The sequence below is a fragment of the Amaranthus tricolor genome, chromosome 5 (assembly GCF_026212465.1).
Source record: "Amaranthus tricolor cultivar Red isolate AtriRed21 chromosome 5, ASM2621246v1, whole genome shotgun sequence".
Classification (NCBI taxonomy): Eukaryota; Viridiplantae; Streptophyta; class Magnoliopsida; order Caryophyllales; family Amaranthaceae; genus Amaranthus; species Amaranthus tricolor.
This window is the reverse complement of record NC_080051.1, coordinates 19719446-19743886: the sequence shown is the minus strand read 5'-3', so window position 1 is coordinate 19743886 and position 24441 is coordinate 19719446. Positions and strand designations below refer to the sequence as shown.

The 24441-nt window shown below is 34.5% G+C and overlaps 4 protein-coding genes across 9 annotated transcripts in view; 2 read left to right on the top strand and 2 right to left on the bottom strand.

Moving 5' to 3' along the window:
- Positions 1-891: 891 nt before the first annotated feature.
- LOC130812549 (uncharacterized) lies at positions 892-4936 on the top strand. 6 transcript variants are annotated; one of them, XR_009042075.1, is made up of 5 exons: positions 892-2078; positions 2280-2412; positions 2484-3047; positions 3112-4627; positions 4725-4886. XR_009042075.1 is itself a non-coding variant. In XM_057678061.1 (3 exons), exons 2-3 carry the CDS (start codon positions 2718-2720, stop codon positions 3271-3273), a joined length of 492 nt encoding a protein of 163 aa, XP_057534044.1. In that variant the 5' UTR covers positions 892-2412; positions 2484-2717; the 3' UTR covers positions 3274-4936. The 6 variants fall into 6 exon arrangements, 1 of the variants encoding a protein (XP_057534044.1); XR_009042074.1 differs by lacking the exon at positions 892-2078 and adding an exon at positions 2102-2213; XR_009042073.1 differs by having other exon boundaries at positions 892-2412; positions 4725-4921.
- A 4299-nt stretch (positions 4937-9235) lies between these two features.
- LOC130812548 (CBL-interacting serine/threonine-protein kinase 11) lies at positions 9236-11257 on the top strand. The gene has a single exon (XM_057678060.1). The coding sequence runs from the start codon at positions 9585-9587 to the stop codon at positions 10953-10955; it is 1371 nt and encodes a 456-aa protein (XP_057534043.1). The 5' UTR covers positions 9236-9584; the 3' UTR covers positions 10956-11257.
- A 3821-nt stretch (positions 11258-15078) lies between these two features.
- Positions 15079-19727, bottom strand: LOC130812547 (uncharacterized). The gene is made up of 4 exons (XM_057678059.1): positions 19396-19727; positions 19157-19295; positions 16515-16648; positions 15079-16399 (listed from the first exon to the last, which is right to left on the bottom strand). The coding sequence occupies exons 1-4, from the start codon at positions 19593-19595 to the stop codon at positions 15466-15468; spliced, it is 1407 nt and encodes a 468-aa protein (XP_057534042.1). The 5' UTR covers positions 19596-19727; the 3' UTR covers positions 15079-15465.
- A 2931-nt stretch (positions 19728-22658) lies between these two features.
- The window catches only part of LOC130813534 (uncharacterized), an 8148-nt gene continuing 6365 nt past the window's right edge, over positions 22659-24441 (bottom strand). The window contains exon 3 of the mRNA XM_057679373.1: positions 22659-22676. Within this exon, the coding sequence (XP_057535356.1) occupies positions 22659-22676 (18 nt within the window). The remainder of the gene's footprint in view (positions 22677-24441) is intronic.

The following is a 24441-nucleotide window of genomic DNA, read 5'->3' as shown; positions in this document are numbered from 1 at the left end:
GAGATGATGGGCGGTTACTCATAGAAGTGTCTTCAGTTGAAGTAAAAGTGGGAAACTGCTGTGTGATGTCTAATTAGGATGAGCACGTGACGTTAACCATTATTGACTTAAAGGGTCGATGTTGGCTTATACTTTTGACCCTTGACTCATTGACCAAGGATATTTTGGGTATGTCGAGTATATGGGATTTCTAATCCCCGATATTGGGCCCACACATATAGGAGAAGAGAGGATGCTCCTTCTAGAAGACAATCTTGGCCTATATGCGAAAAGACACAACTAAATTACTTTTCGAGAAGATCAATATACCTTATCCACGACATTTCATTGTGCTACATCTTTGATTTGCAATGTCTCGGATTTCCATGTCTCGGATTTTAGAGATAGCTTAATCAATAGAGTTTTTGAACACTTAATTTCCTATTCTCAATGGGGATAGGGGTCCGAGTTATTAACAGACTATTATCAGAACTTTGCTTGATTTTGGCCCCAACTCTCTGTAGGGCCAATCGGGGTCCGACTTGTTGAAGTCTCGGACCAAGAATCAAGACTTGGCTTGATTTTGGCCCTAACTCTTCGTTGGGCCAATAGGGAGTCCGACTTATTGAAGTCTCGGACAAGGAATCAAGACTTGGCTTGATTTTGGTCCCAACTCTCTGTAAGGCTAATAGGGGGTTCGACTTATTGAAGTCTCGGATCAGGAATCAAGACTTGGTTTGATTATGAAATTGATACCATTGCGAAGTTTCATACTGAAGATGAACAATGTTTGTCAAGGCATTTATGGTATTATAAATGCTTACCTACCCAATCATTTTCAACACTTTCAAAAATCTTCTAGTGAGAGGCAATTTCAACTTGAATTCTAGTGAGAGACAATTGGTGATTTTTCTGACAGATCTCATACTTGGTCAAATCCATACTAGGTATGCCCTAAATTTTGCCTTTTTTTCTCATAAATTTCTTGAATTTTTGTTTAATCTTCAATTAATTTCTGTTGATCTTCAAACTGTTCTTGTTGATCTTCAAACTTTTCTTGTTGATCTTCAAATAATTTTTGTTTTTATAGCCTTTGATCTTTATCTATACAATATTCCCCAATTTTGTTGTTTGAATACTTTGACTTGTGAAATGGACCTTACATAAACGAATTGTGTAAAGAAATGCCCCAACTTAATTTAAATGTAGACTCGAAATTTAACACTTCTAAGAGAAAGAGAGTCGAATCTGATGATTCGGATGATGATAGCTCCAGTTATCAAGTGACTTCGCATTGTGAATCGATTTCGAGTGATGATGAGTCTCATACTTCGCCCATTTATCCCCCCGAAAAGCAAGTTCCTTTCCCTTGAGAATTTTCTTTAGCGTTTTCTCCAGGATACTTAAGAATTGAACCTAAACTTTTGGAGATGGTACATGTAGATCAAAAGAAGATGACAGAACAAGAATGTTCACCGAGCCGAAACAGTGCGGAAAAGCCTCCCCACCTATTTTATATCCCTAACGGTGGCCCACCAAATTATTTCATCGATCTTCCCACAATGATTTTATTAGATAGTAATCGAAGAAGTATGGCCAAGAGGTGGCGTTTGCTAGACGGATATGACATTACTAAACCCGGGCTGTATGACACGGTCAGATATCCTCTTCCCGGGTGTATAGTGGTGTTTGAGAAGGCCTTTGAGTTAGGCATGAGTTTTCCTTTACATCCTTTTGCTCGTGAAGTCTTGGAATTTCTTAACATAACCGTTGCAGAGTTATTTCCTAACGCTTAGGGTTGTCTAAACGCTTTTATCTTGATAAGTAGGATCATGGGTGTGAACCCTAATTTAACAGCCTTTTGTCATATTTTTTGGGCGAGATTGTGTAACTCTCAAAATAATGGCGCTAGTTGGATTACCTTCTCACACAGGAGATCTTTCAAACTTGTTGGGGAATTTCCAGACAGCCAGAAGGGATTTCGAACAAAGTTCGGATACATGTATAATAGCCAGGGATGGAATTTTAAGATGAGCTATGACATTGAACCCAAATTGGAAGAATTTAAAAACTCGGTCCCCATCTGTACCCAAGAAGAGGTAATAATTGTGCGATATGCCAAAATAACGGTAGAGCTAGGTCGAAAACTGATTTTTGTACAAAGGAACTGGATTCCCAAGAGATTGAGTTTCAAAAATGAACTCCATATGACATTAGTTTGAAAGTTGATAAGAGTAAGTGTCTCGGTATTACTTATCCTTTAGATGAATAATCTGCTTCCAACCCCTTTGATTTTGCAGGGATTGCAAGAAGTGAACTCCACAACTGCTATAAAGAGTTGATGGCAAAATTCAACGCGATGAGAGCCATGGCTGAGGCATTAAGAGCAGCTAATCCAACACCCCCCCCCCCCCCCCCCCCAAGCTACCAAAGGTGATATGTTCGTGATATCATTTTATGGTTCAACTTTGATTCGAATTTTGAGCTCATGTTATCCATTGTAGGATTCTACCACGTTGACTGAGGGTATTAAAGAAGCCCCGAGCCATGAAAAGGCTCGGGTGTTGCTGGAGAAGAGGAAGAAGATCCCTTCTCCTGACAAGTTGACAAGCAGGAGTTGCCCTGCTCCAAAATGGAGGAAAAAGTCTAAGGCCAAATCCAAGGCCAAAGCTGCTGCTCCCACGCCGGATAATCTGATTGTGGTGGAGGATGAGGACGGAGAGGCGTCTTCTACGTCTATGGAGACCATTTATGAAGATATTCCCATTCAAAAAACAATGTCGGGAATAAAAATCCGAGAGCCCGAGGATGTTGTGCCGGGCCCGGTTGCTGATATACCTTATTCTTCTAATAAGAGGAAGAAGGTCTTGGAAGAGGAGCAAGAGGTTTACAACACGAACATCAGGGCTCACAAGCCCGATGTTACTTTTGTAAACTTAAGTAAAACTGATATGGCTGCCTGCTTCAACAAAGCGTCTCGTTGTCTCTTGAGCAACTTAGATATGGAGTATCTTGACTCTATGGATCTGGTTGTGAGGAAGGAACAGGCTCAGACAGCACTTGCTGAGGTATGGCCTGAATTCTCAGTTTCCTCTATTAATTCAAACAAGGAGCTAACCTTAGTACTTGTAGGGACTATTGAGGATGATCTTCGAGACAACCAAAGTTCAGCAGAATGAGGTTAATCAAGAGACAATTCGTACTTTGAGTTCACAGATTGATGAGAAAAATGATAAGATTGCTCAAATGACACGGGAGTCAGAGGGGCATGCACAAGTTGTTAAGAAGCTTTAAGGTAAGCTAGACAAATGTAAGGAGTTGACGGAGCGCATTGAGCTTGCTAGCAATGGAGATTGAGGTTAAAAGAAGTGTTGCAGGTTGAAGGAAGTGTTGCAGGTTGCTGGAAAAACCCTTGAAGACTCAACAGGGGTCGCTGTCAACATTGCTCATGATGTGGCGACCCTGTTAGAGGAACAAGACCAGCTGGTGGTGAAAGCTGATCATCTTACTCGTTTTCTCGCCGAGGAAAGAAACAAAATGATGATTGTTCTGGAGTCGACGAAGGTTCACAGGCTTCGCGCGAGTAGGGGTGGATGGATTGCCAAAGATTGGCTAGCTTCCGCTAATAGTGGTGACTTTATGGCTCAGCTCTTAGGAGAAATGATCAATAATGGTATTTTGCTGGAGGCTGAAGCTCATAGGTTAGCAGCAGTGGAGCTAGGGTATGACATGGAAAAGCTTGCTTCTCTGGCTAAGGAGAAAAAAGCAGATTCTTTTTCCAATCAGGCGTCTGTCTTTTCTCAAGAGTTAGCGACAATGAACGACGCATTTTGGGATTCCAACGAGCAGAAAATGTGGTCTGATAAGGTTGATGTTGAAAAGGAAAAACAAGCCTTGGACTTGGACCTTGATTATGTATCTTTTGAGGCTCCAAATGTGCCTGTGGCTTCTGGGAGGAAGACTTTCTCTTCTCTGGAGACAAAGTGTTCCGACCTAACTAATGCCCTTGATGGCTACAAAACAAACCTTCTTAGACCAAGCCGGGGAATTAGATGCTCGGGAACCATTGATGATTAATCTTGATGAAATATTGCACTTCACACCGTCTCCTCAATGCAAATCTCTGACTCCAGAATTTTGCGCCAATGAAGTAGCTCAATCCTAACTTCTTGTGATCATATGTGGGTTTTAGTACCCTATTTTGAACAATTTGAATGTTTTAATTTGAATTATTTTTTTGAACATTTGGCCATGGTGCCTTGTAATTAACTTTATTTGTGGCGAGATGTTTCGAACATCTCCTTAGTATTTGAATGTTTCGCCTGTAGGGGCATTAGGCTATTTTATTCCTTTGCGTGACTTTCAAATTAGATGAAAGTCGACTTTTAAGCTAGGTGAGAGCACTAAAAAGTAACTTGCACTCTAGAGAATGTTGATTCTCCTTGAGCCTTCAAGGAGGGGGTCCGACTTTAAAAGTCTCGGACCATAAGAATAAGTGAAAAATGCCAAAAGCTTTGAAGAACTCTGACTTTCAAACTTGGTGAAAGTCTCGTACCTTGACTGGTTTAGGGTGTCTTCCCACGCGTTTCTCATCCCAGGTAAAGGACCTGTTACTGCGTTCGGTGTTGCGGACAACAGAGTCGAATATGTTAGTGTTTATGTTTATTTATTACATTTTAATGTGTCGTTACCGAAATGAACTGTTTAATTTATTGACAATGTTATTTTTTTTTTACATTTTGCAGCTGAATTTCCAAGTAGACTCGCCTCACTACTGAGGATGCCATCTATTGTGCAAATGACGCCGCGGGAAAGACATGCTGCTGATATGTACTTAGATGAACTTAGAGAGTTGTTTGAGGAGTGGCAGGCATTTAGAGGGCACAGCCCTTAATAGACATTTTTGGAATTTGTATTAATGAACAATTTTTTTTTTTACTTTTATTGATGAAAAATTGTTACTATTACGTATTGCTTAACATTCATTTACATATTTATTGACTAACTTAATTATGGAATTAATAATATGAATATAATCACTACAATGAACACAATTAATAAAATGATAACAACAAGTACAATCACTAGAATAAACACTAAGGAGTATCTAAGTTGACCGCGTCTTTGGCGGTGTTATTTTGTTGTCGTTGTATCCCGCAAAGTCTATTCCATAGTAATATCCTGTTGCGATACTGTATCTCTAAGTCTTTACATGAATTGTTAGCTGCTGCTCTCCAATTTTGCTGGACCAGCGGCAGCGGAGATGAATCATCGTTCATTAAAAGCTGAACATAATGATTCCTATTAACCCAAATAATATGTATAAGTTTGTTTACGCCATGCGTTCCCCCTGTTCTCCTCAACGGCAACACTAAACAGTTATACATTGGATGACCATCAGCAGAGCCAAAATACGCAATTGCTATGTTCAGAAAGGTTGCGGCGGAGTATATGCTATCATTTTCATCCAGTGACTGAACGGAGCAGGTCCTTTATTGTGGGCACCAATTCTGTATATAGCTTCCTCAACCAAATCATCTGATAGATACACGCGTACATATTGCTCTCTATGCGTTTCCATTTCCAAACTAATTGCACGTCGTAAAAGAGGCCATGCTTCCTCGCCCCCTAACTTTGTGACGGAAATGGCTCTAAAACCACAATTACCGTCACCGATGACATCAATCCAGTCAAACAGATATGGCGGAAGAATAAACGGAATGTTATCTGGCCACGGAAAATGTGAAAAATCACGTCCTGCTGAAGCATCTGAAACAATAACAATATATTAATATCATTCATCTGACCTACAAAATATAAGAGTATACGGAAACAAATAAGGGTACCTGATAAGTCGAAACTGAACTTAATTCCAGCTGACGATTGGTGCGACCGACTGCTAGATCTACCAGTAGATCTACCGCGCGATGAAGATCTGGATCCGCGACCCCTTGAGGACGAGCTGCTGTACTCAAACGCACTTTTGTTTCTCCTCAGGGTTCTGCTTGTCATTGGTCTTCCCTTCCTCGGTGGACTTGCTTGTGGCTCAGGTATATCTGCTCCATCAGGGTGTAGTTCTTGTTCAAGTACCTGAGACACGCGCCGTACAACTGAGGGGTCGGCTCTTAAAACTTCATCCACCAACGATTGAAAGTACTCCTTATCATCGGCGTTTGCGTGCCGTACTTCTTCGCTGGCGTCTTCTTCTGGCTCTAAGCACTTTAACGTTCTCCAAAACGGATGTATATCGTCCAAGTACAAAGCACCATTAGACCTGATTGACAAGTAACAGTAACACGTGCATAGTAATCCGTGGGTTATTTGAATGACACAACCGCATTTTTGAAAAACACAACTACCTAAGTTTAACATCCGGTTGTACTCCATCATCAATTGTTCCAAAGCAAATATGGAAACATGATGATACAACGGTCTGAGAAAATTAAGTTGCGACGTCCTTGAAATGGAATTCCTAGATTCCTCCAAAGCTTGCCTTATCCTTGACTGTTGATTCGTTATTTGTGCGTGTGCCCTTTTGAATAGCGTATGGAATGAGCTGTTACCGCTACCCAAGTAGTACTTGAAGGAAGAGTGTTGGCTTTCAACTCTATTGGTAGTCTGGTTAGCCAAGTGTAAACAATCGTTTGTCCACGCACGCACAAATTTCTCCTAGTGAGGAATCCATATTCCAGCCAAGTATCGCACGACCCTCCTGTTCCTAATCGACCAAGAAGACACAATCCTTTCCCATCTGTTTTCAAATTCAGGGATCGTCAGACTGTTAACTAAGGGGTTTCATTTTGCTTGCCTGAATATCTGCCCCGGTTGATTTTTCTTCCCGCCGCACAATTTATCGATCATGTTCTCCACGTCGTTGCCTATATGCCATAAGCACAATAAATGCCGTACACCTGCATTAAACATAAATTTAAAATTAAGTCAAACATATATACATTGAATGACAATAAGTGATAATAAAAACATGTTCACCTGGAAATACAACACTAATAGCTGCAGACAACCCCTCATCTCGATCCGTTACGATTATGTCGGGCTTCTGGACTCTGCCATAAATATCCCTCAACCTCTCCAACACCCAAGAATAAGACACAGACGCCTCATCTCGCATCAAATAGAACGCGACCAAGAAGTTATGATTCATTGGCGTCGTTCCAATGATTTCGCATAGGGGCTACTTCTGCTTATTCGTTTTTTACGTTGTGTCTATCAACACAACATGGGGCAAAGAACGTATCATCTGGATAGATGTTGGATTCGCAATCAATAATCTACTCAACTGCCCCTCACTATCCAAGTCTGTCCAGACTACATAATTGTGCTCCGTGGCCATATATAGACAGTGTTGAAGAGGAGTTCTACCTTCCATCTCTTCTCTCCTTATTGATTGCCTTACATTGTAAATTTGATTCATACTACCAAAAAAACCAGGAAAGTTTCTTCTAATTGAAGTCATTATAAACGCTGGTTGCATGCCAGTTGTACTGAGATCTCGTATGTGCTGCCTAATATCGACAGTCATCCTATTTACTCTTATTTGACCATCTCTGTACATGAAGAACGGGTGGTTATGTCTTCCTTTTTCACCCGGAAACACTCTAACCGTCCAAGGTCTTTCCCCTAGTTATGGACTAGTTCCTATAATCATAAATTTACAACCACAAGCCCTACTTTTTGAACCAGGTCGGACAACATTGTCTAAATTATGCAAATCACCCCTTATATTACCGTAGCGGTGACATCTTAAGTACAAACTCATTCTATAACGTCCTTCCTTTTGTTTATATGAAGCACGTGTAAATTGAAAACCAATTGTTAGTGCTATCTCATCAGCCCAAGCATGTAAATCATCTGCAGAATCAAATTCTCTATCGGTAACAAATCTATCGGAATAATCTACATCATTCCCTAAATTTTCAAAGTCCTGCACATAATAAGGGTGTTATTTAATTTATATTTAAACATTTTAAAAAAAAAATTCTTCCAAATTATATTTAATTTTTATAATAACATTATCATAATATAATAATACATAAAAATAAAACAATTATTAAAACATTTATGAAAAAAATAACTTAAAAAATAATTTAATTAAACAAAATTAAACAAAAAAGAATTAAAAATAAAGAATAGTAGCAGTCGCACAAAAAGTGTGACTCCACCTAGGCTGAGTCGCACTTTTTGTGCAACTGCTACTATTCATTTTTATATATATATTTTTATAAAATCTAAAAAACAATATTACACTAATTATTAAAATAACATTATCATAATATAATAAATTAAAAAAAATTAATTTATCACAACATTTACTAGATAACTACTTAAAAAATATATTAATTACACGAAATAAATTTAATACTTCGAAATTCAAAACAAAAAAAAAAAATTTTTTTAGTACCAGTCGCACAAAAAGTGCGACTCAGCCTAGATGCAGTTGCACTTTTTGTGCGATTGGTGCTATTCATTTTTTTTTCTAAAATTTTAAAAACAACACTACAATAATTATTAAAATAACATTATCATAATATAATAAATTAAAAAAAATTAATTTATCACAATATTTATTAAAATAACTACTTAAAAAATATATTAACTACACGAAATAATTTTAATAGTTAGAAATTCAAAAAAAAAAATAAATAAATAAAATTTTTTTTGAATCGGTCGCACAAAAAGTGCGACTCAGCCTAGGGCCAGTCGCACTTTTTGTGCGACTGGTTCAAAATTTTTTTTATTTTATTTTTTTAAAATTCGAATCGATTAATTACTTACTGAATCGTTATCATGCTCGTTTTCGTATGCCATTCTCGTTCGATGAAGAGTTCTAGCTTATTCAGCTGAACGTAGTGTGTTTAGGAAGTTTTAGAGAGATAGTACCGTATTTGAATTCGTATATACTCCAAGAACATCTCTGAAAATTCTTTTTATATAAAGTTCCGATAATAATATTATTAAGTGATAATAGTGTTCTTAAATGGGATTTATAATTATTAAACATATTTTAAGTACAATGACATTTTTGTAATTTTTAAAACTCTAAAGGCAAATTTATAATTTTATTAGAAGGAATGGCCATAAAATAAAAAAGTGGCAAACTTAAGTAACACCCTAAAAATTTTGGTCGCCTTTTCGTCTTTGAGGGAGGTGGGGTGGCAACTGGCAAGCGTTGATTTGAATGAGTATAATTTATTTATTTGTATAAATACAATAATTATATTCTTAGAATAATATAATTAGAAGTTTCCAGGTAGTCCTATTTTTAATCTCACTCTTCAACCATCCTTACCAAACACATCCAACAAAATATTTTGAATACAACCTAAAAACACAAGCCGCCAGCTAAATCACACCGTTTCAATTTCAAAACATTCAAGTTTCAACTCTTCCTTAATTTTCCCTTTTAATTCTTCTCCTTTTTTGTTCTTTTCCCTTCAATCTTCAACCTCAATTCCGTCTTTTAAGATATCTCGATCTCTGGTTTCATCCAAATCTAAACTCATCCCTTTTTCCCAGGAAAAAAAAACCAGAGATCGAAGCATATCATGCTCCAATCCTAAAACATCATCAATAATCAGTAAAAAATCATGATGGATAAAGGAGCACTATTTGGAAAATACGAGGTAGGACGCCTTCTTGGTTGTGGCGCCTTTGCTAAAGTTTACTATGCGAGAAACATCAAAAATGGCCAAGGTGTCGCCATTAAAGTCATCAACAAGAAAAAAATTGTGGGTACAAATCTTATGTCTAATATCAAAAGAGAAATCTCCATTTTAGGCCGTCTTCGACATCCCAATATTGTTCGATTGTATGAAGTATTAGCTTGTAAGACGAAGATTTACTTTGTTATGGAGTTTGCTAAAGGCGGTGAACTCTTTGCTAAGGTGGCTAAAGGCCGTTTTAGCGAAGAACTTAGCCGGAAGTATTTTCAGCAGCTAATTTCTGCTGTTGGGTACTGTCATTCTAGGGGTGTTTATCATCGAGATTTGAAACCAGAAAATTTGTTGGTCGATGAAAATGGTAATCTGAAAGTTACTGATTTCGGTCTTAGTGCTGTAAATGATCAGATCCGACCCGATGATGGGTTGCTTCATACGTTATGTGGTACTCCTGCTTATGTTGCTCCTGAGATTTTGACTAAGAAAGGGTATGATGGTGCTAAGATTGATGTTTGGTCATGTGGGATTATATTGTATGTTCTTACAGCTGGGTATTTACCTTTTAATGATCCCAATTTAATGGCTATGTATAAGAAGATCTATAAAGGTGAATTCAAATGTCCCAAATGGATGTCATCGGATCTTAAACGGTTCCTGGGTCGTCTACTAGATACCAACCCAAAAACCCGGATCACCATTGATGAAATCATTCGTGATCCATGGTTTAAGAAGGGCGGTTTGTTCAAAGAAAAAGGCCCTGAATTCGAATTCTCATTCTATCATGATTGTTACTGTGAAGGCATGGATGATAAATTCTACTTTGTAAAACCTGATCATGATGAGGAAGATGAAGCAAGCAGTAGTAGTTCATCATTAAATGCTTTCGATTTGATCGCGTTCAGTTCAGGACTCGATTTATCAGGTCTGTTTAATGGATCCTTAAACCCCATTGTTGATGGTGAGAAGTTTATATCTGCATCACCAGCAGATAAAATCATTGAATCCATAACTGAAGCTGCTAATTCAGCCGATGTGAAGGTGTGTAAGAGGAAGGAATTTATCGTAGATTTGGAAGGCCCAAATGGGAATTTTGTTGCTAGAGTGGAGATCAACCAGCTTACTGATGATCTGGTTGTTGTTGAGGTGAAGAAGAAAGGTGGAGATTCTGATCATTACAATAACATTTGGAAGAAGAAACTAAAGCCCAAACTTGCTGATTTAGTTTATGATTCTGAATTACATCCTGCAGGAGAAATTGGTGCACCAGAGAATTCTTCTGATCAGGTTTCTGTTGAGTAATTGACAGTAATTAATCTGGTATAATACATATACGTTATATTTATGGAGTTCTTTCTAAATTGCAATCTTAATTTGAGTGTTATGGTAGTTTTAACTACTGCTGCAGATGCTGGTTGGATCTTGGATGGTCTATGATCATTATGCTGTCGAAAATCGGATTTTCGAAATTCTTTGTGCCTATGTCACATGATTCGCTAATCTTCTCGCGAAATCAGAAATCGGGAAAAATGTATTATGGTCGGTTTTGGGTTATTCTTGGCAAATTTGAGCTAATAGCGAATTCTACCATATGTTACACTGTGTGTTAATGTGTTTGGATAAAAAAAAAATCTATCATATAGAATGTGAAATTATGTTGTGGGTTTGTGATTAATCTGTTTTTTTAACAGTTTGTGATTTATAGTATGTTCATGATTAGTTCCTATTTGTAATGGCTGGAACAATTTGATATGAAATACTATATATAGTAAGTGTTATGTATTCAGAAGGGTGGGAGAAGGTAGCATTTACCCGGGTTTTTCCTAATTTTCCCGGATTAGAAAGCATTAATATTTAGGTGTGTTTGTCATTGCCAACAAATTTATTGGTGCTTTATATTTTTAGCAGTGTATATAGAATAGAAATGCTGTATATTCATTGTACAATTTGAATAAATGAAATTGCTGCCGGAATACTAGCTGTGTACTCTTCTTTCTCTCTGAAATATTGTGCAAGCTAAGTAGTAGTAGTGTAGTACTACTACTATATTATTGTAATTTTTATATCTTTTTTCTTGATTGTGTTTTTATTATACATTAGAACGTGCATGTAATACAACATTCATATACAAGACATTGTTTGCATATAAACCCTTGTGGAGGGCATGAACCCTTGGAGGTTAGGGCGATCTGATGGACAAAAGAGGGGAAAGTGCAATTGGAATTTATCCTTTGGTTTTTCCTTTCCATTTATTCGGATCTTTTCCATTTCACCGATTTGGATTTTGTCCAGATCCTCCTTTTCTACCGAAAAAAGGGAAGAAGAATGATCTTATTCGGTGAATCTCTCTTCTTCCTGTTCTGTTTCTTCCTTACTTTCTTTCATTTCTGGGGTTTTTAATAAGATAGTTTGAAAGAAAATCGAACATAAAAGAGGTGTGAATTGAATTTGAAACCTACTCGTTTGATTCTCAATAGTCAATTAGTAGAAGTATGATTTTTGTTGGATTCAATATCTAGTTTTTGTATTACTATATGATGATTGAGATATGAAAATTCATTACTTTACTGTTTTTTAGTGGAAATTTCCTATCCAAAAGGGATGATTTTTGGGTGGCCCATGGTAGCTAGCACAAATCATGCCAAATAAGTAGGGATTTCTATGTCGGGTGAGTTTTGTAGGGGAAGATATTTTAACAAGATAATTGACTGTTACTATTATCTGAGTCCTGGGACCTTCTTAATTTTATTCTAGACAGGATATATAATCATATAGAAGTATGGTTAAATTGTCAAATCTTGCCCAACTGATTATGTGATTCCATGGATAATATAGGGAAACTTGTTTCAAGGAAAGATCTTCCCGTGAAGACAAGCTTTAATCTGAAGCTCAAAACTAGTTTTGATATTGAGCAATTAAACTAGTTAACATTAATTACGTCAATTCGAATCAAAATTGTATTCTTGAATATATTTGGTACAATCCTATTAAGAAAAAACAAAGGTTTAAGATGGAATATTATGATAATGATACATAAATATAAATATTTATACTTTTGGTGGAAGAATATGTTCACGCTCATATTATTATCAACAATACAAAAATGAGAATTCTTATTAATCTCACAGGGCTATCTCTCAATTTTCAAATTGGGGCATACAAATATTAACAGAACACCTCAATTTATATAGGATTTCGCAAAAATCCTAAACCTTGTCTGGTAAGGAAACTAAGTATTATTATGAAACTTTTAGAAAACAGAACTATAGTTTTCTTAATATGTTTGACCTTTGATTTTCTAATTATTATCTAATAATAATGATAAAAAATGTATCACATAAATGATGCAAAATGAATGTAATATCGCTTGAAAAAAAAATAAGTTAGACACATCTAGTGATAGCCATGTTGAGATTCGATTCAAAATTAAAATAGTTATTATTTAGGAGTTAGTTATTTTAGTTAGTTGCTAGAATTATGGGAGTTAGTGAAATCATATTAATCTATTAAATTAGTTGCTAGAAATATGTGAGTTAGTGTGATTATGTTCACCAATATTTTTAGAGTTAGTTTTTCTATAATTAAGGTAGTTTTTTATGATATTATAAGCTTATAATAAATAGGCTATTTTTCTAGATAATAAATGTAGTAGTTTTAAGCAAAGTAGAAGTTTTGCGTTATCACTCTATTTACCATACTTTTTTTCTTTAATTTTTCCCAACAGGCCATAGGTGAATTACTCGCGGGTCAACGGAGATCGAACTGGTTAGGGATTGTCCGGAATCAAAACCGTTGATAACAAGATTTTAGTTACCAGAATTACTCGGTTATCCAGCTTCAGCCCATATCTAAAGGTCACAAACAAAACAATACTACACAATATTGAAGAAGGATTTGGGATATATTGAAGAGACAAACAATACTAATATAGGTTTAGCTCTCCTATACTTGCAACTTTTGGTCGGTTTTTGCTCGAACCCAGAAAATCTGTTAAATTGGTTGATCGTCAATTTAAATTCCGGTTAAAAATTCCCAATTTATGAAATTTAGTCCATTTACTAAACACTCTTGGAATCAAACAGTTAATCATAGGTGGAAAAATCTTGTTTAACTATTTAAGACAGGTACTAATTAAATTGGGTATTCAGATGGGCACATCACTCTTTTTAGCACATCTTATTATCGAAAAATCAACAAAAAATTGTATTATTCATGGTAATTTTTCCCAATTAAAATGCATAATAACTATGACAATTAGGAGCTTGAGCTCAAAAATATTCAATTATGATTAAAAAGAAATTAAATTTTTGAGAAATTAATTATTTGCTAGCTGCACTAATTTAATGATCACACCTCTATTTTTAGTTAATAAAATTAAAAATTTTATATAAATGGGCCAGATCAAGTCGGGTCAAATAAATTGTTGACCCTACCCGACCCGTTATAAAAAAACAATATGACCCAATTCGTCAAGAAATTGCCCTGGCCCGCCCCATTAAACCCTTCAAGAGTGACCTAACAATTGGCACCAATATGATGGCACTCAACACTCTAGCAGTGAAAAGATGGGCAGAAAGAGACACAACACCTAAAAAAGATTGATTGAAGTTGCATATCAGGTGAACAAAAGATAACACCATAATTCATAAACCAGATGTTGGCAAATGCAGCAACATTGCTTCAGCTTTTTTATTTTTATCAGGTTGTAGCAAGGTATTCTACTTTTTGTTGTCTATTTCATTAGCCATCAAAAAAATCACCACTTTGTACTTTTTGTTCTATCTATTTTTTTTCTGATAAAATATTGCAATGAAAAAATTATGAATGTTGGTATAATTATTTAATTTAGAAATAAAATTAAATGTTGTGAAAATATTTAGGCTCATAGTTGGTCTAAGTTTTCAACTTAAAATTCATTTTAGTGATAAAAAGAACACCATTGGGGTTGGTCTAAGTTATAGGAGCTTGGCCACCTTACCTACATATTCATTACCAACATTAACTATGTAGATATTACAACATGAGAGCAGTCATCTTTATAATGAATTAATGATAAATAAGTAGTTTAAACCTTGATAGCAAACATCGTCAACTAATAAAAAATGATGATTTAACGAGTTATTTTAGTACAGTCTATTGAAATCCGAAACATAATATTAAACATCCGTAGATATAAATTTCAATAAACTAAATGACCTTCTTCCGTCCCTTTGAAATTGCTACCAATAATAACATATTGTTATTAAAAATGTCACAATTAACTAGTATTATATGCTAAAGCACATGCTTGAAATTTTAGTTTAGTAAATTTTAGTTTATTAGCATATACACTAAATTAAAATGTCGCTATCAGTAATAAGAATACGATTGATAAATTCAAGATACGATAACCTTCCATAATTGAAATTACTTTTATTGGTATCAATTTCAATAAACAATGATGTAAATAAAATAATTTTCTTCCATTATTGTTCATTCATTATTTTGTTTGCACCATATACTCAATTATTTTGTAAACACAACATTCTAACACCATCACATGCTAGGACAACTAAAACTAACAATCCACCCAACGGAGGAAAACATGGACAATGAATTCAGACTATTCATTATTGATGAGGACAGTTGAGAAATATGTTCTGATCTTGATGAATAAAAGGAAACGCAGCGCAAATCTTGAAAAACTGATGCTCGAGAACACGAGTTTTGTTCCTTGTGTACGACTAAGGTAAGAAGCTGATTCAGGAGAGCAACTCTGTTCTCCATTCTGACGTTCTCATAGCGAATAAAACATTGACAACGTTCCAAACTTCTACAGTTGGACAAACGAAGGTGATCCAGTTAAGTCGATGAAATCAGGAAAATCACCGATACCTCTTTTCTTCTTGCTGCCGTTGACTCTAAACTTAGGTGAAGGCGTACAGAGTTCTATAATTTCAACGCCCTCATTCGAATATGGCCAGTCAGTATTCACAAATCTAAAAGGGGATTGAACTTTCTTTGGCCCAAACGGATTCTCAGTGTCATCATCAATTATTATACATGTTACATTGTCTTTCTTTGCAGTATTTTCTGCAACTGACGATTGAAGATTGACAATTGAAGATTGTTCTCTTATCGAAGAACCGATTTGTTGACATTGCTCGTCCAAATTATTCCCCGTAGAGGCAGGAGGCATGTGACATGAAGGCAGATTTTCGTCGAGAACAGTACTTAAATCATTTTCAGAACCACAAAAATTGCCAATCGAATGTATATGTTCCTCTAACACAGGGAACGACCTTTTATCATCCTCGATCCAAATCTCTTCACGACATTGTGACATCTCATTCAAAGTGTTCATAGTTGAGCCACTAACATTAACACATAATTGATGCAACGGTTGCGTATGCTCCTTCAATGTACCTCTCATTGAGGATGACTCACTAGCCAATTGATCACCAATGACTAAACGATCCCCTAGTAAGATTTTATCAGTCGATCTTTGTACAGCGGAGATTATATTATCACTCTGAAACGAATCACCAACTGAACATTCTTGTCGCTCATCGGAATAGCCGGAAGATTCCTCATTATCATTTGAGTTGTCGTCTTCATAGTCGTAACCATAAGGATGATCACTACCTCCATAGCAAGGAAGATCATCCATGGGACAATAATGGAGCTTCATCTGGTAAGGTAAGCTTGGACACCCAGCCGCATGTTTCATGTGCTTCGTCGAGAAGAAACTGACTGTGAGGTTCATACTAAACATGCAAGACAAGAGAATGTATAGAACCCGTTTAGTTCGCATAAAAATTACTAGTTAGAAAGAGAAGGAATATAATAGTCGAGAAATTCAGTAAACGTAAGATATGACACCTTTGCCAAGACTGAAGGGTAAGCATAGTAAGTCCTAGTTTGATTTTATTGGCAAGTCCTCCGAGGGTTTTAAAACTGGCAGCTGCATCTCGTACTGCTATAGATTCTCTAGGATGCTGCCATGCCCATTCAAACTGCAAACACAATCAAGATTTACTACTATGTTCTTTTCTCCCAAATATTTATCTTTGATTTTAGTGTTCGATGACAAAAAAATCAAAGTCATATTCACTAAAATCTTGTGAGACCAGAAAGAAAAATACTAAAACGAATATAATCTTGATAGCATTTTCTAGCAATTGAGAAGGATAGCAATCAAAATTGGACAAACTCCAAATCAAAATGTAGTGTTGCAGTAGACCAACCGATGATATCCATACAAATGAGAGGAAAAACGATTAAGAAAATCATCACTGAAATGCAATCTTGAATGCATCAGGGCATTTATATTCACATGAATGAGTAAGAAATGCAATCATAGTTGTGGAAAATCATTATCGAGTTACAATGTTCATACCATAACAAAAATCCACATAATTGAAGAGAAGTATAGTTTGGAAAAATGTAATCTTGGAATAGACCTAACCAGTTATATCCACCCAATTGAAAGGAAACACAATAGTAATTGGGGCAAACCATAATCAAAATGCAATCTTGGCATAGACCCAAAAAGTATATCCATCCAAATGTTATGAAAACATTAATAATACGGTAAGACTAAATCGATTGGCAACCTTCCGGTAGACTAAACCGAATGTATCCATCGAAAAGAGAGGAAAAACAATTAGAAGAAGATTAAAACAATTAGGGTCAAGCAAAATCAAGACCAAAGACCAATCTGCACTAGAACACACCATATATATCCTTACAATCTATTAAAAGTCAATATCAAAACCAATCTTGCAATTGGCCAGAAAAGTTTATAAGCACAAAAACGATCGAAAAACAATGATAGCTAGACAAATTCATTACTAAGAAGAACTGTCGCAACGTATCATGCCAACTATAACCATCAAATTACAAGTAACCCAAATATGGTAGCTAAGATATTCATTACACAACTTTGACCACCTTCTTAATGATCAATAAAGAAAACAAATGAGTATTTTGAAAAAATTCAGAGTAGGGAAAGAGAATTAAAATAGTGTAAGTTATAATCAAAATTGAGTCTTTTGCTAGACAAGACTAATCATACAAGCATAAATGAGCACGAATACAATAAGGCAAAATCATCATAAAAAATGCAATCTTGCAAGGGATCGAACATACAATCCACCCAAATGACAAGGTCTTGAACCAAGTGCCACATCAAAAAGCATGTGAGCTCGGACGAGCAAGCTACGTGCACGAACGAGATACCAAAGAGAAGCAAGAAAACGAGGAAACAATGATGCTCCGATGGGCAAACATATTCTTTGATAAGTAGTGAAGCGCTTGGACGAGCAATCAATCTACTTGAACAATATTATTAAAGGTAAAGTTTTTGCAGTGCTTAGACGAGCAAGTGATGTGATCGTTTGAGCACGTGAAACTGCAAGAAACTGAAGAGGGATTTTGTCAAAGTCCTTAAAATTTTCAAAGGCCTTTAAATGGCTTGAAGATAGAATTAGAATAGGACAACCTCCAAGAGAATTTCTAGAGAGAGAATTAGGACTAAGGAGGGAGAGCCACCACTAGAGGTGAAGTTATATTCAAGAAAGAGTTCACCATTGTAGAGGGTTTGACCATTTGAGGGTAGCTCATAAGAGAGCTTGTAAGAACTATAATGTGGATACAAAGGGGGCAACTTCATTTCCAAAAAAAATATTTGTTATGTCCGATGACAAGAAATTAAGTGGGTGAATTTAGTCCATATCATGGTCCAAGAATCCCACATTCATTTAAACAAACATATTGGCAAGAAGTAGGGATAGTTCAAAATCAGGAGATTTTGTTAGTATCTTTATTGCTTACAATTTTACGGAAGTTAGTATAATTATACGCGATGATTTTTGTGAGTGTGTAGGCATAAGATATGCTATGTCTCCTAAAGCGCACAAACACTGTGCTATGTCTCCTAAAGCGCACAAACACGTCTGGTTTGGACGGATAGTTTTACAAAGCATTTAGTTCCTTATTTTGGCGCTTAGAACTTCGATTCAACCTATTTGTTTCCAATTTTACGATTTGAGATAACATCAATCTTATGGCTACAAACTCTTGTTTACGTATACTTTAGCTTATTAGTTCAAGGAAACAATATCATCTATATCATTGATAAAAAATGTAAGCAGATTTCAAACAACATGGACCAAAATTGAACCCTGAGTTGCTTAGAATTTTTCACCTGTTAAGTGTGTAGGATTTTTTTTTATTTGCTATTAGGTGAAAGAGTTTATTCCATAAATGGTGAGAATTTGAGAGATTAAACACTAAGTTACCCCTATATTTGAGTGTCATATTGTTGACAAGACTTTGATGCTATTGTTGATCATTGTTATGGTTGAAAATTGTTTGTTTTGACAATAGTGAACACCAATTATAAAGAATAAAAAGGAAATACGATTACAATTGGGGGTAAAATCATTATGAAAATGCAATATTCCCAAATAACACAGATTATGTAAATAGGAACAAAATTCAAAAAAAAGAAAAAAAAAAACCTGAAGAGCAGCAACATTGGTAGGGAAACCATGAATGCAAAGAACCATTTCCCAAGGTCGTTTTTTCTTAGTTCTAAAAGCTCCACAAGTAATTTCTCCATTATGTTGCCTGATTCTTCTCTTTGGGTTCACAGTAAACCTACGAAATATTCCAATCAAATAAATTATTAAAACTGAAATTAAATTAATGGAAAAATCAGAAAATAATGGGGATTAAGTTAGACAGAATATAAACATACCCAATATAAGTATGACCCTTAAAACGAGGGCTAAGAGACGTCAACAGATAGCATCCGTAAAACCTTGATCCACCATCTTCACAATTTTCCTTTTCTGGGTTGATTGAAATGGAATCGGGCATATGAGTTTCTTGGGTTTGTAATGGTTCATCTTGGATCCCCTTCTTTTGATTGGTCTTCCATGATCTTCTTCGCCTCATCTCTTCCTCTTCCTCTCTCTGTTCACTTAGATCTTTGACAATTTTTTTTACCGTTGTAACTTGAAAATTGAAATGTCTTTTCCATTGTTGACAGGTAGTAAAGTAATAGTAGATAGTTTACAGAGAACCGTTAAATAAAGAGATTAAGTCGTGTTCGTGTTCGGATAATGTATAAATCATACATTCAATTAATTTTAGGAAAAATTGTTAATAGATAATCCAATTTATTTTCAGTTTGTTGATAATACATTTTTCAAAAAATGACTTGCTATATTATTAGGTATTTTTTATTTTCTTTCTTCTTTATAATAATTCAATCTATTTTCCATTACTTGTGAATAATTTCACCTTAAATTTTTTTTAATAATCCAACCTTTGCTTTTATTTGTTGCCAATACACCCTTCAATAAGTTAAATGAAATTGCTATTAATTCTTCAAGCTTATAAAGTTGATCATTGCATAAATAATAATTGCTTTTACATACATATCCCATCAACTATGGGAGTTCAAAAAATTCCGACCCGTCGTCCCGTTGACCGGCATTCTAAATGGCAGGTCAATTTTTTTAAAAAACAATATATTTCGGGTCGGGTACCCGACCCGCCTTAGCCAGGTTGGGTCATGGGCCACAAAATACATTGAGTCTGGTACCCGCCGACCCCTTATGTATTATCTTTATCAAGTTGAAATTTACATGTTAAAATTTTATAATCAATATAATTATAAAAATTAATAATGGTCCTATGTTTTCTCTTCCCTTCAAACTATACTATTCCTTCAAATCCGAGGCAAAGAGAGATTGAGTAAGTTTAAAAATTGTGCATTTTTTTATAATAATTGAAGAAAAATATGTGTTAAAGAAATTAAAAGAGACTTAACATGTATAGATAAGATATGTTGGATTATTATAAATTAATGGCAAAGAGAAATTGAGTAATTAACTTCTTGAAAGGGTCCATTAGCAACAAAAGGAAAATAAAGGTTGGATTATTAAATAAAAATTTCAAAATGTGGGATTATTAGCAGGTGAAAAATATATTGGATTATTATAAAAAAGGAGAAGATGAGAAGTAACCTAATATAGCAGGTTATTTTCTAAAGAGTTCATTGGCAACAAACTGAAAGCAAAGTTTGAATTATTAAAAAATTTTCAAAAGGTGGGATTTATCGACAGGTAATTGAAAATAGATTGGATTATTGCAACAATTTTTCCTTAATTTTATTGTATTTTGGCAAAAGCAATTTGATAGTGAGCATGTCATTTGTCTTTTTTTCATTGGATAGTATAAATGAAATTTGACTTATTTGCATTTTTTTTACTTACCATACTTACACGTTTGCATTTTTGGAAAAATTTATACATTAATGGATACAAAAAATCATAATTATTCCAATTACACTGTTATATTTAAATGTACAATTTAGAAAATTATACTAAAAAATAGATAAAATAATGAAAATACACTGGTAGAAAATTATACTGCAAAATGAATTACTTTCATTCCAATTATACTGCAATTTATTAAATTACTAGAAGTACATAATTGTCTTTTTTTCCAGCAATAGTTGTTAAAAACTTAAATAACATAAATTCATTTAATTGATCATCAAATCCAGTCATTTATATTGTTAGTGTAACGGCCCGGTTAAAGTGACCCGGAAAATCATGTGAAAACATGAATCCGGTTCACTTACGGACACAAATAAACACATCCTTACTCGGATCGTCAACGTTCCAACGGTAAAGGAATATGGTCAACAAAGAAAACAGCGCCAAACAAAACAAAACCAAACAAAACAGCGGAAGTCTTTACATACAACTCGAGAGCCCACCGGCCTCTAGACTAGCTAAAAGTTGTACGAAATAAAAAGAAAACATCATAAACTTTGTTTACATAAAATGAGGTATTTAGACTCATTACAAAGTAAGTCTAGACTTGATAGTTACGGGTTCTAAGCTGAATCCTCACTCCAGCCCCCTCCTGCAGTTAACCTGCTGCACGTCATATGATAACACGTAGCAGGTTCCAAAGAACAACCAATACACGTCAGAGACTTCATACATATACAAAACAGGTTGAATACAAGCATTGTGTTTACCCTAGCATGCAAAGGCTCTATTATGTAATCTTTATTCATTATTTCCAAACCTTGTAACGTTGCCCGTCCTGTTCGGGTCGTACAAGTCATATTCCAAATTTGTTTTGGTGGAATACACTTGGGAGAGCAAATCCCAAGGCAACCACCTACCTAAGACGTTGCCCGTCCTGTTCGGGAACATATCCATAAATTCTCAATTTCCACATAATCATTTCATATTATTTGAGGTGTCTAAACCTTATGTGATTACAATGCCTTGATTAGGAATAAAACAACATTACTTGCACAACCATATAAACAGTATGGTCTAAGCGTGTACCTTTGAACGTTGCAAACACACGTTGTTCAAGCACAATTAAAATTTCGCCCTCTTATGAAACGAGGTCCTAAATAACACAAAACGATCACGTATTAGACCGCGTTTACACATTAAATCCACTCAATACCATTAAGATATCACTAAGACTTGATAATTTCAAATGTTTTCATCAAACTCCCAATAGTTCCAAATTTACATTCTGACCAGAAACTTTTATGGTCATTTCGGACAGTTTAGAAAATTCAAATTAAAAATCCGACTTCACCGCTGCGTCCGGAACGCATCAATTACCTTGGGTACCAATTTTCATAATTTCTAGCATCCGATTACTATTTTTAATTATTTTAAGCGTTTTAATGAGTTTTAAAGCGCATCGATTAGATAAAACAACAACGAAACACACCCAACACTCGGATCGGGGCGCCACTACCGAGGCAGCAGCTGCTGTCCGAAACTCCTTCTACTTAAATTATTTTTATTTTATATATATTTTTTTCTATTTAAATTATTTAATCCTTTTTAAATCTCCATACCAAAATACACCTAACCAAAAATCGAATTTACATTTTACTAAGATAAAACAAATAAAACCAAATCTCCTATCACACAATCCACTTGATATTTCCACACATCTAATAATACATCAAATCCCATCAACAATCTAAACCATCATCAAAACATAAAACTAACAACTTTAGTCATACTCATCCTCAAGATCTTCAAGAACATTTAAAATTTCATAACCATGATAAGTAAATTAAATATTTAATCCTCTTATCAAATTTAAATTTTGTAGAGAATCATAAACCAACATTTTTTTTTATTTTAAACCGAACATATATATATAAGGACAATCCTTTAAACAAATCAAATTTTGTTAAAGGATTTGTAAACTCATGGATACTTACATCACTTAATCCACACACTTAAAATTTCATCTAACAAACTAAAATCTTGTTAGAGAAATATAAATCGTAAAATAAATTCAATTTAACATTTGAATAGACTTTATTCTTATAACAAATTTAAACTTTGTTAAAGAATGTAAATCAAGGAAAATTTTGCATAACAGAAATATGATTTAACCCTTTTAACAAATCAATTTTATCAAAGGATTATTAAAGAAAACTTATATAAAATACTCAATCCTCCTAATAAGTCATAGGATATCATCATATTGAAAGAAATATTATATAATCTCATACTAGAATTTCTTATAAATAAAATTTATAAATAACAACTCAACTTACTTACCCTTTGATTTGAAGATTGGATTGAACAAAGTTTTTTTTTTTTTTTTTTTTTCTTGAATACCGAAACAAGAGCAAGAAAAGAGGAAAATTTTCTGAATTTTGTTCACTTTGAAAGCTTAGGAAAAGTGAGGAAACTCAAATGATGCTTAAGGATTAATAGGCACTTAAGAGGTGAGCTTAATGTGCCATAATACTCACTTATGAGAGGAGTTACAAACTCCTCCCATTCCTCCTCACCACAACCGGCCACCCCTTCACTCCCCTCTCAATTTTTATTTATTTATTTTTTATTTAATTTAATTAATTAATTAAGTCATTATTATATTATTGTTAAAATAGAAAGAACCGTTACGCGATAGCCTCGTACGCGATAAAACTCGTTACCGTTAAAATTTAACTCACTTTATTTCTTAAAATTATCTATGTGGAATAATATAATTTAATAATACGTATTTATTTTATTTTATTATATTATTTCTTAAACCCGATAAATTACGGGGTGTTACAGTTAGATTACTATAATTCCAATTTTAAATGTTAGGAAAAATGTCAAAAATATTAAACCAGATGATAATTATGAAAACAAATAAATTAATGTAAAAAACCAACCAACTTCAATCAGTGTGTAGGTAATCAGACTATCTTAGTTACCAAATATAGTACAATAAAAATCAATCAACTAAAAATATTATCTAATTTTCTGTAATTTAATTATTCCTTTATAAAAATAAAAATGTATAAACACTTGCATGACAGAAATTACAATATAAATAGCCCCATATGGCCATTCCAATTGTTTGCTCATACTATTTCTCTTCTTTGAACCTTTAGTGTTGTTTAATAATATTTTTTAGAATAACTATGAGTTTAAATTACATTCAAGAAATTCATAGTGACATGGGAACATGAAATATTAATGACTATTAATAAAAGTCAAGGACAAACAGTATCTTATATTGGTATGTTCCTACCTTAGCTTGTTTTTAGTCATGGGCAATTTTACGTCGTCATTTCTAGAGTGACTAGTAGGAAAAGACTAAGAATTCTCATATGCGACAAGGATGGTGAAATATGTCATCGTACTGAGAATATAGTATATATAGAGGTGTTTCAAAACCTATAAACTCTTGATTAACAACGTATTTTGGGTTTTTTTATATTTAATTTTTTCAA